The 16947-nt window shown below is 32.0% G+C and overlaps 2 protein-coding genes and 1 long non-coding RNA gene across 3 annotated transcripts in view; 2 read left to right on the top strand and 1 right to left on the bottom strand.

The window, feature by feature from the left end:
• Nucleotides 1–2141, bottom strand: part of LOC143058276 (mesotocin receptor-like) — a 54424-nt gene extending 52283 nt beyond the window's left edge. Inside the window, exon 1 of the mRNA XM_076231750.1 lies at nt 1689–2141. The gene's annotated coding sequence lies outside the window, so the exon portion shown is untranslated. The remainder of the gene's footprint in view (nt 1–1688) is intronic.
• A 3061-nt stretch (nt 2142–5202) lies between these two features.
• On the top strand, nt 5203–9203 carry LOC143058685 (uncharacterized). Its single transcript, XR_012973185.1, has 2 exons — nt 5203–5368; nt 8383–9203. It is a non-coding gene; the product is annotated as an uncharacterized LOC143058685 (long non-coding RNA).
• A 3670-nt stretch (nt 9204–12873) lies between these two features.
• Nucleotides 12874–14296, top strand: LOC143059177 (uncharacterized). Its single transcript, XM_076232667.1, has one exon. The coding sequence runs from the start codon at nt 12918–12920 to the stop codon at nt 14175–14177; it is 1260 nt and encodes a 419-aa protein (XP_076088782.1). The 5' UTR covers nt 12874–12917; the 3' UTR covers nt 14178–14296.
• The last annotated feature ends 2651 nt before the right edge of the window (nt 14297–16947 follow it).

The following is a 16947-nucleotide window of genomic DNA, read 5'->3' as shown; positions in this document are numbered from 1 at the left end:
GAAGACCTGACTTTGACCTATAATGTTTTTCTTTACAAATCGTGACTTGAATAGAGGTTTGTCTCATTGGCACTCATACCACATCTTCCTTATTGAAACATTGTAAGTGTTGCTGCTAGATCATGAGTTAAAATCTAGTTATTTGTTTCGAAAAAAACGTTGAGAATGGACAAGTAGATTTGTTTGGACATAACATGTCAATCAAATCAGAAAACATTGGTCTTAAAATGTCTTGTACCAAGTCAGGAAAATGGCCATTGTTATAGAACAGTTCGTTTCTATGTGTGCTACATTTTAATGTTGTATTTTTGATCGTAGGTCTCCACTTTATTTGATGTGTTTTCCTCAGTTTTAGTTTTGACCCGGATTTGTGTTTTTCTCAATCGATTTATGAATTTTGAATAGCGGTATACAATTGTTGCCCACAGTGTGTTAAAAGTACAAGATTCAAAAAGTCAAAAGAAAATATAGGTACAAAGAGAAAACAATGATAAGAACATCATCGGTAGTATACACTTGGAAATAATTGTTTTCTATGGCACAACTTAAATGAGCCTTTTTAAGAAGTAAATTACACATTTAGAAAATAAATCGATATAATACGCCTCTGAAAAAAACAATAGATATTGACCTAGCTATCAGTTTTTTTATATTTGTGATTTGGGATAGATAAATCGTGAAAAAAGTTAAGAAGATAGATAGTTAGATAGATATGCTATTATAAAAAAAAACTTAATACAAGTTTACAGAGAAAAATACAAAATCAAAACAAATGCAATAGTTGAGTTAATCAAATGCAGTACGTTAATAATACATAACGTCGCTGGGCTTCCAAAATGTCGTATATGACTTTTTTGGCTAAAAATACTTTTTAACACCAATGGTCTGGGCGGGAGGAAATCTCTGATATTACAAAAAAGCATACAGTTAGACCAACCAAAACATTTGAGATAAGACATATTACAAAATTGCCAATGTCAGTTATTTTTAAAGTTTGCTTCCAAAATGGTGTATGAAAACTTAAAAATCTTTGTATAATGGCTTTGGGAATCAAACAATTGTACATTGTTTTATTTTTGTGAAAATAATTTAAGTTCTCGGATAATCCGGAAATGTCAACGTTTTCATTTCACTGCTATCTACAGAAATGTTCAAGTTCATATACGAGATTTTGGAAGCATGCATTTTGTCAATATTTTCAAAACCTGTGTGTGAGATATTTTTTTCTTGAATTTACAACATTTTGGAAGCCCAGCGACGATAAGGTAAACAATGAAGATGGCATATATGTTTAGTACATAGATAGATTTAAAGCTTTGCCAAGTTCCTCAGATCTTTCCATCGTTGAATCCGGAAGTTATTTGGTTATAAAAAAATTAAAACGATATGATCATGAAATACTTAGGCAAAAACTGTGAAATATAGACACATTTTGAATAAACAAAGTTGTATTTACTACGTCATGTTGAATTATGCGTGCACTGTCACTTCAGAGTTGACATGCATGTGTACAATAACTATACCAATTAAAGTTTGTTTGATATTTGGAAAGAAAACAAAAATCGACAAAAACGAATGAATCTTTTAAAGATGTCCGATGAAAATATTATAATGACAAATTATAATATTTCATATCATTGATAAAAGAGCAACATGCTTCCTTCAAAGACTATAAAGTTAATACTTACCAATGTTTAAAACATTGCTATATATCACTGACATGAACTTCTTAGACTATGTCTCGAACATAACGTTTGCAATTGATTTAAGTTGTCATATCTCATTATTACCTACGCATTTTTTGTCTTTATAAAAATCCGTAATAAAAACTATGACAAATAAAAGTATCAAGCAGTTAACATAAAACGCAACAATCCGTATATATCACATATGTTAACACGACTAAATAAATCACATCATTTTGCAGTCCTTTATTGATATTTTCGAAAGTAAGTGTCGTTATAACATCCAAGTAATCAAGTATATACTTCCACAACTGTAATTAATTGACGGTATTTGTTCCCTGTCTTCTCTTACAATAAATTCTGATGATATTGGCCAGTTTAAGTGAGTGTCGTTATAACATCCATGTTATTAAGTTTATTCTTTAATAACTGTAATTAACTGACTGTATTTTCCCCCCGTCTTCTCTTGCAATTATTTCTGAAGATATTGGCCAGTTTAAGATGGATTTATTTTCCCCAAACTGAAATAAAATAACATCACTACAATACCACGGAATTTAACAGTGATATACAATTGAATATGTGATATATAAAAAAAATAATGTATTAAATTATATCGTCAATCGTTATTTGCACTGACAACAGAGAGATTTCTTTTATAAGTGTAATGAATCTGAAACACAGTTTTATTAAGTCCGTATACTGTATAATGAAATACAGAAAAATAAAAAAAACATCATTTACACGTTGCATGTATCAAACTTGTAAAAATACTTTTAAACCGGTTTTAAAAAACTGAAAATTTACGAGATACTTACGATATTCCAACACTGAAATGCATAATTCAAATAGTGATTATATTTTCAGCAATGTTATAGCTTAATGACTCTTAGACTATCATACATTGGGATGTTTAATTTATAAGAGCATATGTCTTCATTCAAAATAAATGATGATATATGTGATACTTTATTTCCTGCTGAATCACAAGTGTCGTGCAACTCATGGGAGATATGCCCTTTACATTTCTCAACAAAATCTCATTTCCAAATCTTCATTAAAATGAATTGAGGAGATATTTTGTATATGCAAATTGTCCTTCTAAGATCTTTTGAAGCCTTCACACAATGTATTGTTGCAATACCAGTAAATCATTGATTTATGACCTGCTACGTGTTTTACATAATGACACATAACAAATCATTACTATGTATAGATCCGCTGAACAAATCATAATAAACAACAAAATGCTGATTAAGTCTGGTGTGACATGCAATTATCAAACACATTATAACAATATGAAGTTTGTTTGCGTCAATAAAACATGAATAACTGTTGCTATTTTTAGAGTATAAAAGATAACTAGTTTCTGAGATATATAAATTTGGCAAAACTTTTAAGAATTTTGGTCCTCAATGCTCTACAACTTCGTACTTTATTTGGCCTTATTAACTTTTTTGGATTCGAGCGTCACTGATGAGTCTTTTGTAGAGGAAACGCGCGTCTGGCGTATATATAAAATTTAGTCCTGGTATCTATGATGAGTTTATTTACAAATACTGGTTCGATGCCAATGCTATTGGAGATTTATTTCCCCGAGGGTATCACAAGCCCAGCAGTCAGCACTGCTTGTGCTGACATGAATTATCATTGATATTGTTATATTAATACATTAACTGTTTACAAAATTTTGAATTTTTTGAAATACTTAGGCTTTTCTACCTCAGGCATAGATTACCTTAGCTGTATTTGGCAAAACTTTTAAGAATTTTGGTCCTCAATGCTCTTCAACTTCGTACTTTATTTGGCTTTTTAACTTTTTTGAATTCGAGCGTCACTGATGAGTCTTTTATAGACGAAACGCGCGTCTGGCGTATATATACAATTTTGTCCTGGTATCTATGATGAGTTTATTTGCAACCACTGGGTCGATGCCACTGCTGGTTAAGATTTATTTCCCCGAGGGTATCACAAGCCCAGTACTCAGCACTGTTTGTGCTGACATGAATTATCATTGATACTGTTATATTTACAAATTAACTGTTTACAAAATTTTGAATTTTTTGAAATACTAAGGCTTTTCTACCTCAGGAATACATGGAATAGATTACCTTAGCTGTATTTGGCAAAACTTTTAGGAATTTTGGTCCTCAATGCTTTTTAACTTCGTACTTTAATTGGCCTTTTTAACTTTTTTGGATTCGAGCGTCACTGACGAGACTTTTGTAGACGAAACGCGCGTCTGGTGTATATATATAAAATTTAGTCCTGGTGTCTATGATGAGTTTATTTATAAATACTGGGTCGATGCCAATGCTATTGGAGATTTACTTCCCCGAGGGTATCACAAGCCCAACAGTCAGCACTGCTTGTGCTGACATGAATTATCATTGATATTGTTATATTAATACATTAACTGTTTACACTACTGGACGAAAAAACAACTGTCCATACCAGTAACAGTCGTTGTACGACTGTCTTAGTCTGTAAAAGACAAGTAATGACTGTCAAATATGTCATATTTCGTTGCAACAGTTCATTTATGTCTGTCCCAACTTTTCTACGGGTTGTGAAAGTCAAAAAATTCTACCATCAGTCATTTCAGAACTGTTGCAGTGGTTTACGGTGTTGTCACAGTCAAAATCTATTTATTACAGTCTTTCTAATAGTTGTGGCAGTTGCATAATGTCCGTCCCAACCTTTTAATAGTTGGGACAGTTAAAATTTGTTTTTGTCAACTTTTCAGACGTTGATGCAGTCAAAAAATGTTTGTCACAACGTTTTTAGAGTTGGGACAGTCGTTAAATGTTTGTTACAACTTTGTAAAGGTTGGCACAGTCATTAAATGTTTATTACAACTTATAAAAGGTTGACACAGTCGTTAAATGTTTAAAACAAACACTTCATAGGTTGATACAGTCGGTAAATGTTTTAATACAAATATTTTAGCGTAACGGTAGTCCATCAGTGTAAAAAAAAAATCACGTCTCACACGGCTCTCAAGATTTGATTTTGTTGTGAAATAGTCCATTACTTATACTATTATCGTCTATCGTGCGATTGTAAACTTGTTTTGCTGTTTATTCACTTATTTTGCGATCGTTGTTTGTCTTTTGTCGTTTTACATTTATTGCCGTAGCATTGTCCGTTCATTTTTGACAGTCATGTGCGTTTGACTTTAAATAATCCTTTTGATATCCTTACTTTTTATTTTATAATATCTGTTTTATAACATTTTCGTTCATAACTGGTTTTAAAAACCAGAAGCTTTCGTTTAAAATAGAGTTTTAATATTATTGCAGAAGAATGAGAAGATGATAATGGATTCATTCAAATTCATATTTGATAAATTCTGCGCAATAGAAAAATGTACAAGGGTGTACTTGAAATAAATTTAAAGATTATGACTAAGTTACCAATACTGTACAGCATAATAAACCCGTTTTAATTCGAATTACACCAAGAGGGACATTTCCGATGACTAAAAAAATAATTAGTAAAATCTGTCAAGTTTCATTAAAAACGGAAAACAATTCTTCACCGTAAACGATTTATCCACTTTAATTTTTTGTCGGTAAAAAAACAAAAAAACCGGGACCTCAGGTCGGCAAACTATATTTTTACACAGGTAACTACAGATGTTAGACCACATGTTCAATAATCTGAGCTGGAAAATACAATTGGTGAGTAGAAATTATCAATATTTTAAAGCATGTCTATCGAATAATCATGGATTCATAATTTTGAAGGGAAAATGTGCACATTTGTCGGCTTACAGACCTTACAATGTGTTCTCATTGGCGGATCCAAAGGGGGGGGGGGGGTTCCAAGGGTTCGAACCTCCTTTGTTTTGGCCGCTCAATGCATTTAAATGGGGACATATAGTTGGACCCCCCCCCCTCCCCTGTTTCGTTCTGGGTTGGACCCCCCCTTTTTAGAATGGCTGGATCCGCCACTGATCCTACGGAATCTATATTGAGATACTCCGATAGGCTATATATAGCTATGAATCGACGTTCTATATTACCACACTCGTGCATAGTTGTATGTTCCAGGGAAAATATAAGCTTTGAGCCACCTTTAAGCTTCAATGTTAAAGTTGTGCTTCATAATAAATCATTGAAAGTCATGAAGGACACCGCCCTTTGGTCGATTATATAGGGAATCACTCAAGCATGACTGGATCCGTGCCCTAAGGGCAGTCAGGGGCCCTGTCCCTTATGAAAAGTTCTGGATCTGCCACTGACCATGCTAACCTATACATCATGTAGTGTACATATTGTATGTTAATGTATTGCTAACTCGGGTCATAAATTTGCATGAAATACTTGTCACTGGACATTTTATAACCAACAACCAACCGATCTTTACATGTACGTATCCATATAAATGTGTTTCTTATCATGCTTATGCTGGATTACTAGTATTTCCCTAGTTTTGCTTTATCAGCTGATAGTTTTTGTTCTATTTAGAATGCATTGTGACGTCACGATTTCGATAAAAAAAAAAAAAAACATGCATAGTACAAACACATATGATATGATCATAAAATGTTAAGAAAATTATTACCTTTAAGATTAAATAGTGACTTATTTAGCAAGTGTCCATTTTCATTTAGATTTTAAATAATTCTCAAATCATGGACAACAAAACATTAATATATTTGATAATAGCATGCATATGCCAGGCATTGAAAGTGAATAAACATTTTAAAAATGGTTTAAAATAGCATTAATCATCAAAATAAAACAATATTATTAAATTAATGTTCCTGAAACAAGGCACAGAGTCATAAACAGTTGCCATTTAAACACAGTTGATTAAACAAATTGTGCTAATTCAATTAGTAATTGTTTTATCATGTACTACATTGTTTAAAAAACACATATTAAAAGAGCAAAGCTAGCATCATAATTTTATTCTTTTTAGATTTAACATAGAATTTATATTAAATCACTATAATTTGTTAATACTTTGAACCCAAACTATGTATTTTCATGTGAAATTTTTATATAAATTGTGCCCTGTTAGCATTGTTTTTCAAAATTCATTTGTGCCATACATGTTATCTAACTTACAAGTAGTAACATTCAATGGTCATTATATTTATTCCGCAATGATTAAGGACCTTCTAATCATAAGTCATATATATTTTTCGACACGCATTCAATTGTGTTTTGATTACTTTATTGTTGCCTATTAAACTGTTGGGTTGATGCATCATTGATATATCCCACATCTCCTTTGATCATGTGCATTCACATACGACTGCAGATTTTTTGCATTTTTTACATAATCATGATAATTATTTTATGTAAACATTCAATATGTCAGGAAAACATAACAAAAAAATCTATCTGTATGCATATTTTTTTATGTTAACATGGTATAAACTTTTTTAAAGTATTTTATGAAGCTCAAAATATTTTTTATAGATATAGTATGTATTATCCAGTAAGTTCTCATAAAATTTACTGTGTTAACTGCATTGTATGTGTTGTATCTACTAATTTAGTCTAAAACAATTTTTTTTAATTCAAATTCAAAATTAACAATTAAAATATTTGTATTTACTGAATATGACCATGCAAATGTGACATTAAAATAGGTAATAATCAGGATGTTAACACTGGATATGCGATAGGTAATAATCAGAAATTCTTATATACATGATCTAGCTAATATACAAATTAAGACACAATAGTTTATTGCCCTGGGGGATGATATTTAATCTGTCATTGGTATAATGATACAATTTTATAATAATGTTCACAAATTATCATGATTAAAATTGTCCTCTTCAAAATTTTGATAACTTTTTCAAAACAAATTATAATTTAAGAAAAATATGAAACAGCAGGATATATATTATTTTGGATATTAAAATGCAAATTTTAAAAGTAATCTGAATATTGATTTATTAAAATAAAATTGGGTAAATAACTAAATTAAATAAAAAAGTGAGCTGCAAAGCATTATTTAATGCAAGCTGTTATAACAAATGAATAAGTAAAAAGTATTCAGGGTAACACAAAAGATGTAAAAATTATTAAACTCAAGGATTTAAAACATTAACTGGGATGGTTAAGTCTTGGAACAATATTTTTACATCACAAAGGTTTATTCATTATATGCACTGGACAAAGGTAAAGTCAATATCATCTACATGTATATAGTAACAGGGCATTTATTTATTTTATTTTTTCGTTCCTTAAACTTTTCTTTGTCATGTTTGTAGTATCAATATATTTCATATTAAATCATAAACATAATTAAAATAAACAAAAGAAATAACCTGTTGTGTTTTAGAGAGGAATAACTATGTCCATGATGTCTGACTTTAAAGAATTGATGAAAAAAAGTATGGTGTGAGCCTCAATGAGACAGTAACCCTTCAATGAAAGTACACAATCACACTTAACAAATCATTAATGCAGGAAAAAAGACAACACTATATAGAATTTAGACCCCCTTAAAAGATTTATTTTTCTTGTTAATAGTGACTTGAAAATAGAATTGTATTAGTGCTAGAATTTTTTGGTCAATCAAATGAGAAGTGCTAGTTTTATCTAGGTAAATACAGTTATTGTAATTAACTTTCTTATTATTGCACAATGTATATACATGTAGTATTATATATTTATTATTAGTTAAACATTTACTGTACTTGAGTCTAAATGTATATTTTATTTTGTAGAATCATACTGAATATGTATTGGTTTGACCATGATTCCCACTTTAATAGAATATGACACCTGCTAGTACATGTGCACTTTGATGCATAGAAAATATAGATGTCACTGAGTCGCTGTATAGCTGCAAATTGTGAAACAATGGATTAATTCATTATTTAATGCTAGGTATCTATTGTTTTTGGAAATTATGAATATGGCGTGCAGCATTATTCCATGATGATAATGTGATGTTCTGATTAAATTGGACAAGAAGAAAATTGTGCCTTGTACAAATAGGAAAATTACAAATTGTATTAAAGGAGGACCACGTTACTGGAGGACTAATTACCTTGGATTATCATGATCAATTGTGAATTTGGAATAACAAAATTTCGTAGTTGCAGTGAATATTAAAAGTGCAATCATACATGTACATTATTTCTGAATTCCAAGAATACCCAGGATAACTATTCATTTGAAATAGCAATTTGGAATAATGAAAATGCATAGTTTCAGTGAATACTACTAATAATAGTGCATCATATCTGAATTCATGAATACTTTTAATTAGTCGATAATCAGTCATTTTAATATAATAACAATATGGATAATGTGAATTTCTAGTTTCAGTGAAATTAACAAAACAGTACATGTATATCACATCTGAAGTTTATGTTGGCATTGCAATTGTTAACTACCGCCAGCATGTCCAGGGTGTGTAAAAAGATCTTAACCAACTATGAGGGTCTCGTGCAGTCCGTGTCAATTGTTTAGAGTCAAATGACTGCTTGCTGTACTTAAATTATTAAAGTCTGAATTAGAATTAAATAAAAATCTTAATTAGCATGATTAGTCATGTGAGTGGCCAAGTGTTCATGGTTTTTGAAACAAATAAACCATGCACGTACATTAAAGTATAATTTTATTATCCCTCCTGCAACAAAAGTTGAAGTACAGTACAGGTAGGGACTTATTTTTATGGAAGCCTTAATCCGTCTAGATGTCAGACTAGTCGGACAGTAGTCCCTGTGTAATAAACACCTGCTGTGATATTACCTGTGCAATATCAGTGGAGGGTCGTAAATATGTCCCACCTTGATAAGAATTGAATTTTACCTGTACATATATTTTATTATTAATAGAGGATAAATAAATGTTAAATATTGAATAAAACTTCAATAAACTTATGAAAATTGAATAAGATATATAACTTTTACATGTACATGTATGTGAAGTTGTTATACAAATGGAAAAAATACGATTTTTAACAATGTATTGCTAATCGTAAATATTTCATATTATTCAACATAATAAAAACCAGGACGATTTTCAATGGAAGTTTTCATAAAAAATGTTGAGCCATCAATCAAAAATAAACTTGATCCCGTATTATAGTTTTAAAAGTTTATTGCAGTATCAAATTACTTAAACTATCATTTTCCTTTCGACATTAATACGTTCCCCGCCGGAGCCTCCACATCTATTTATCAATGACCATACCCGCATGTTAAAACCAGATCCCGCGTGCTTACTTACTATTAAACTTATTTTCCGTCAACCTTTAAAACAATTACCTTTTTATAACAATATTTATAAAGCCCTGAACATATTTCGGATTCTAGTATTTATATAAAAGTTTAAAAAGCTGATTGTAGTATTCTAAAGTTTATAAACAAACAAATTAATTAAACTATCATTTTCCATTCGACATTACGTTCCCCGCCGGAGCCTCCACATCTATTTATCAAAGTTCATACCTGTCAATCATTACTCGAAAGTTAAACATTTTGGTCAGCCAGATCAGGCGTGCTTGCTATTTAAACAATTATTTTATTTATTACAATATCTTTTTAGCCGTGAACATTAATATTTATAAAAAAATTAAACAAACTTTACTAAATTTACATGTAATGGAAATAACAATTTTGCTGACACGTGAATCTTTTTTTAAATCAATTTTTAAGAATTGTGCCAATCAATACACGAATGTTTTTAATTTTGATGTTTATTTGTTGGAATTAAAATTAATCATGATTAGCGGATTTAAAAAAAAATGTATTTGAATTATTCATTTAAACTAAATTTCATGCTGATGGGTATTTCCGAACTTAATTAACTTAAAAAGAGGTGTCCGAATAAAGACATGATCGTGGATATGAGAATTAATAAAATAAAATTGGTACTTGATATGTATTAAACAACAATTGTTAGACTCTTTTCGTACAATATAAGTAGCCCTTAAAAGGACTGTTTTGAATTGATGTAATCTTGCATTCATCTTCATTTCAGCTTCATGCCCACGACTTTCAGTTGGTACTCTGGTGTTTTCAGCTTGTCATCAAAATACTTGAGAGACTTGCCACTGGATCTCTCTGGGAATATCTTCTTGGGTAGATCTCCCGTAGCTCGCCCGTCTACTTGAACTGCTATCGGTAGTACTTTGAAGATATGGTCGATAAAATTGTTACAGATGTTTATGGTCATATCTTCTCTCCAAACAGACTTGATGCCATTGATGAGATCTTCTTTTGTTCTTGGTTCTTTTTTGGACAATCTAGACTTCATCATGCTCCACACCATCTCTATTGGGTTAAAATCGGGACTCTCTGCTGGCCAAACATCCCACCAGTTAATATTGTGCTGCCTCATAAAGTCTTTTGTTGCATTTGCAGTATGCTTAGGGTCATTATCCTGCTGAAATCGGTGAGTGTCAGGGTATAATCGGTTGATGAATGGTATTAGGCCTGTCACCAGTATCGAGTTGATATAGAAGTCTGATGTCATGATGTTTTCAAATATCAGAATACTTGTGGTCCCCCGACGACTTATACCAGCCCAAACGTGTACCTTCAGTGGGTGCTTAGGTTTAGGTAGAACTGGAGCAACGGAGTCTTTTTCTCGGTAGATGATAACCTTGTTATCGTGCAGTTGCACGGAACATTCGTCAGTGAAGATTATATTGTCAAAGTTATCGTTGTCGGCAATGGCCGCCTTAGAAAACAGAACCCGTTTCAACTTGTTAGGTTCTCGAACCATCTGTCCATATCTAGGTGAGGAAGCTGTATAACCGGCTGCTTTAATGACTTTTTTGACAGTTGATTTGCTGGTGTGTGTACCCTTGTCTGCTAAAAGACGCTGAATGTCGGTAGACGTTTGAGTAGGTTTTTTAGCCAAAGCATTCTTTACAAAGTTGACATCATGATCAGTGATATATTGGAAAGTTGGTAATTTTTCTTCTTCCTTGCTCAAATTGTCGTAGCCTATCTTGCCACTTTGGTATCTTTTAATGACATGTTTAACGGTACCCCAGGTAACATCTATGCTTCTGGCGGCTAGCTTATTTACAATGGCATAAACTGGCCAGCTCTGTCTATACAAAGCGATGATTTCTAGGTTGTCTTGATGTGTAAGCTTAAACTTCGGCATGGTATGTGAAGATATCGAACTATACTGATAAGTTAAATTTACAAATGCTATTTAAATGCATCCCCTAACATGGCATGTGTATTGCACGGGAAATGACCAGGAGTCGACTTGTCTGGGTGAACACCTGTAGACCATCATCTGGTTACATTAATACACATGTCAAATTAATCGTGAGAAAGAAAGTTGGAACTTCAAATCGTGTGTTACTGACACTAGCCCCATACGACTTTTGTAAAAGAATATTTCATATCAATTAAAGATGCATAAAAAACGGATACACAACAAAACAACTAAATATACTTTAAATAAATTAATAAACTATAATGCGTGGATGTAGATATTTTACTCATAAATCTATATTGTTTTCACTCTTAATTGATCATATTAATTTCAGATCATTAAGATATTCATTATCCATCATCTTAACTTAAAAGATAAGAAAGATACTTTCTATGTATAATTTATAAATATACATAGAAAGTATCTTTCTTATCTAATTAATTTATAAATATATATATATTAAAATAAAAACGGGGGAAAAACAAAAAAAGAAATAAATATAAAGATATTCTGAGAATTATGAGGTCCTTAAATATAAAGAATAAAGAATAATGGACAAAAAATTTAAAGAATAGAGAAAATGAATACAAATTTAATGGAATTAAAAATTAAACCAAAGGACCTCCATTTAGACCCCCATAAATACATTACATAAGTTTTGTCACTGGCGTATATCAAAGGCTGAAAATTATTAGCAATTTACCTACTTCGACAATAAAATGAAACAATTTCCATATATGAGTTATTAAATGAGGTGTTACGAATATTGACCTAAAATAAAAAATACTTAAATAATTATTAATTAATAATCAACTTTTGAAATTTAATTGGAAATTAAGTATTGAATAAAAGTATAATTATATCAAAGGAAATTCACACAAGCTGTGCGATTGTTTGATGTCCTGAAATGAACTCATAATATTATTCTGACTTCAAAGAATGTTTTTATTTCAAAGATTGTTTATTTTTTCCTCAAAGACTGTTTATTTTACTTGAGCTGTTTTCATTAATAAGATTTATAATAATTTAATATAAATATAACTATATTTTTTCATTAATCATTATAATCAGTATGGCTATCAGAGCTGCTACACGAGAATTCAGTCACTTTCTTGTAAAGTATGATGATGACACTATCTATACATGTCCTAGAATAAAGATTGTTACAGAAGGCCGTGTCCGCATCGGCGAGCGGTACCCAGTCATTTATGGCACTAGCTCCGACAACCCAGAAACAGCTGAGATATTAGACACGGGTGATTACATCCTTATGAAACAGAAAGAAACTGAGCATGCAGTTGCTCCGTCATCGCCACTATCATCACCAGATTCGCCAGCTAAAGCAGCTTCTTCACCTGACTCGCAACCAGATACAGAGTATACTATACGCAAAAGAAAAAGGGTGATTCGTCGTGCACCTAAGGTTAAAAGAGTCAAACAACTTGCTGTCATGCTGAGCACAGGAGAGGGGACCAGCGACCCGTATCAGTACAGGTCGCCGTCAGTTTCGCCGGAACTTCCACCTCATCTCTTGGCTCCAACACCACCTTCACCAACTACTCCAGCAACTCCGCCACCAGTGTGTAAAGCAGCTACTACTCAAACAACACCAACCAACAAGGACCCACCTGCTTTTTCAATACAGCAGTCTCTTCAAGCTATTGAAAAACAGATGCAACTCTCCAACACCAGAATAGCCGAGATGGAAAGACTAATGATAAACCAAGGCAATATAATTAAAGAGCAAGGCAATATTATTAAAGAGCAAGGCAATATTATAAAAGAGCTAGCTACAAAGCAGAGAACTGCCCATCTTACGCCTTTACCAATAACTCCAATCCTCGCTCCAATCAGACTACCAACTACTCCAGCTACACCCACAACGCCGAGAATTCCCCAACCTCTGCCAGATTTGCCACTTACACCTACATCATCGTTACCAGACTCGCCTCAACCTCAGCCAATTATGCAACGCATAGTCATGCCTATGCATTTGTTCAATGACATTCCCGAGCACATGCGTCTAACAGAAGATGACTTCAGCAAGTATTCCAACTGTGGAACAAACCCTGGATCGTTTGGGGTTTTATTGCTAAAGCACTTTTTCCCGGAATTATTCACCTCAGATCAACTACGTATCCACTATTCGTACAGGGGCGGTGGTAAACTTAGCAAAAGGCCATTAGAAGACAACAGAAAGAATGTGATTAAGAGGTATGTCACTGCACTCTTCCCATCAGTCAACACAGAGTCAGCCTATCATGCTTTAGTCGTTGAGAAGTTGAACCAGTATCTTCGTCGACCAGTCCAACCAGCCACCAGGAAGTGTTAAAAACGTGTAAAAATGTGTGACATTATTAAATCATAAAATGTTTAAACTGTGTAATATATCATCATCATTACATGCCATACATTTTGTTTTATTAATGAATTAAATCTCATATTCACTTGTTCCATTCTTGTTCTTCAATTATTTAAATAGAATATTTGCATTTCTACCGACGACAAAAAAACAGAAAATTACGACATAGAAACAAAAAAAATCAGATCGTCTATTCCATATTCAAATACATTGTAAATTGTCATATTGGGTCTTGATTCGTAATCTTCTTGAGTTATTATTTGCGTTCTATTCAGTAATACTATACCATCAACCTTACGCCGGCAGACACACAAAAAAAAGAAGGAAAATTCACAACTTGACTACTAGTATTAAAGAAACGTCAAACTATACAAGTATCAATGTATATTTCCCGTTAATCTGTTTGAAACAATCTTTTTTTTTAATACAATATATATAACGTACGCCGTGTTTATTCCGAACTTCAAAGCAGATCTCCAAATATATTATTTAAATGGAAATACGGGAAATGACTGATAAATATAAACATAAAATAGTTAAAGAAGACTACAGCTACATGAATGTAAATGGATTAAATTTCTAATCTCGTAAATCAATTGTTAATGGAGCTCGATCAAGAGCCTCAGAGACCGCACAATACTGTCAATCATTCCACATCAAATTTAATCATGAATGATTTTCCCACGGTCGTTCAGTAAGGTCACCTGGGTTTACTGTTACGATATTTCCCGCCATATAAATATCTTGTGCAGGGGACAAAATCGATCTGTATTAATATGTCTATTTTTAGCATTCAATATTGTGAGTGAGGTCAAGTTAAAGTTTAACCACGTGGACACACTGTGAATTAAAAATATATGCATCATGGAATTGTCTTTTCAAGGCAAATATTTTTTTAGATTTAACATACAAGTATACATGGATTGTGCGTAAATTAATATTATGAATTAAGAGTCAATACGGCACCGTTAAATTATTTAAATGTGAGGAATTGCATTACTTTGCAATATTTTGCATTTACCGGGTCAAACTAAAACGTACGCAAATAATTCTGCTAATCAATGGGATGACATGGGAAATAAATCAGTCAAACAAAAATAACCTTCTAGAATAAAAATATATTTAAATTTTTTATGCAAACATATAAAAAAAAAGATACAAACAAAAAAAACCCAAATCAACAAATAAAAATAATTTTGAGAAAAAAACAAAGAAAATATATAGCAGTTGCAATATAAAAACCGTTAAATAAAAGAAATGCGCTATTTTTATTAAAACAAAATGTTCTCCAGTACTTCACCTGTAAAAATATTTTATGTCAAAAACGATGTAGAACTTAAATAATCAATAAAGTGACTGAGTGGTTAAAATTACAGGTAACCTAATTCTGAAATCAGTGAACCGTAATTCTAGTAGCACGGATTAAGATGAAAGGAAAAGTATATTACCATCACACCTGGATCTGTTGATTAATGACCATACTACCTACCATAAAAATGTCCGATTATTCATATCCGACTAGACGGATTAAGACATCCATAAAAATAAGTCCCTACCCGTACTGTACATGCATGCAAGCCAAGAAATATGTATTACAATCTGGCAGTGGCTACAGCGTACCGTTTTGTATTTTTAAGCTTCACCAGATACATTTTAGAAGCTGAAATGCCTGGATACTTCCTTTAAAATGTTATGAAGTTTCTGTTATTGATTTGTTCATTGCACTTCACCTAGTTTTCATGGTACACTACATGTACATGTAACTGTTTACAAAAAAATATTACTGTTTGAACAGTCACAGTGAAATACACTTGAAGTCTTAAATGTATAACGTATGTATATTAATTGAGTTACTGGATTAATTGTTATGGTATTTTGAAAGGTGTACATGTCTCAGTGTCTGTCAGGCAGGGTTGGCCTGATCCTGACTTCATTTCATGGATCAGTGATTAAGGTCACTTCAGTTACATGGTTCATTGAACAATGCTTAGTTTTTGTGGATTGATCTATTTCCAAATGTTTCTCAGATGCTACAGTATAAACTACATGTACATGCATGACATGTATAGGATCACTATTTTTGGCATATTATTGGATATTCATAAGTTAGTTTTCATGGTTTGGATGTTATGAATGTTAAGTCTATTTCACAGACAGTTTAAATCACTAAATTTTGGGTATCATGGGTATGGAATGTCAGTTTGTAGGGTGTACATCATCTGTCTGGCATGGTTAATTTGACTGCAACTTCATTTTCAAAGGTTAATGAAAATTGAAAGTTTATGTGATACTTGTACATGTAGTAAAACCTTCATACATGTAGGCAAAGCAGAGATGACATTTCAGCATTTGCACAGTCACTCTTGTTTACATCTGACACCAGTGATCATGTGTACATCTTGATTATACACATGTACAGTAGCTGCTTTTTGATAACAAAAGTCTGACAACTATTAACAATTGTTATAATTCATTTGATAATACTAGGTATTTTAGTCTTGTATAACATATAAAAAAGAAGATGTGGTATGATTGCCAATGAGACAACTATCCACAAAAGACCAAAATGACACAAACATTAACAATTTAAGGTAACCGTACGGCCTTCAACAATGATAAGACAATGTAAAACAATTCAAACGAGAAAACTAACGGCCTTATTTATTTAAAAAAATGAACGAAAAACAAATAAGTAACACATAAACAAACGACAACCACTGAATTACAGGCTACTGACTTG

This window comes from Mytilus galloprovincialis, chromosome 14, assembly GCF_965363235.1.
Source record: "Mytilus galloprovincialis chromosome 14, xbMytGall1.hap1.1, whole genome shotgun sequence".
In the NCBI taxonomy this organism is placed as follows: Eukaryota; Metazoa; Mollusca; class Bivalvia; order Mytilida; family Mytilidae; genus Mytilus; species Mytilus galloprovincialis.
Note: the sequence above shows the minus strand (reverse complement) of the source record. Positions and strands in the feature narration are given on the sequence as shown.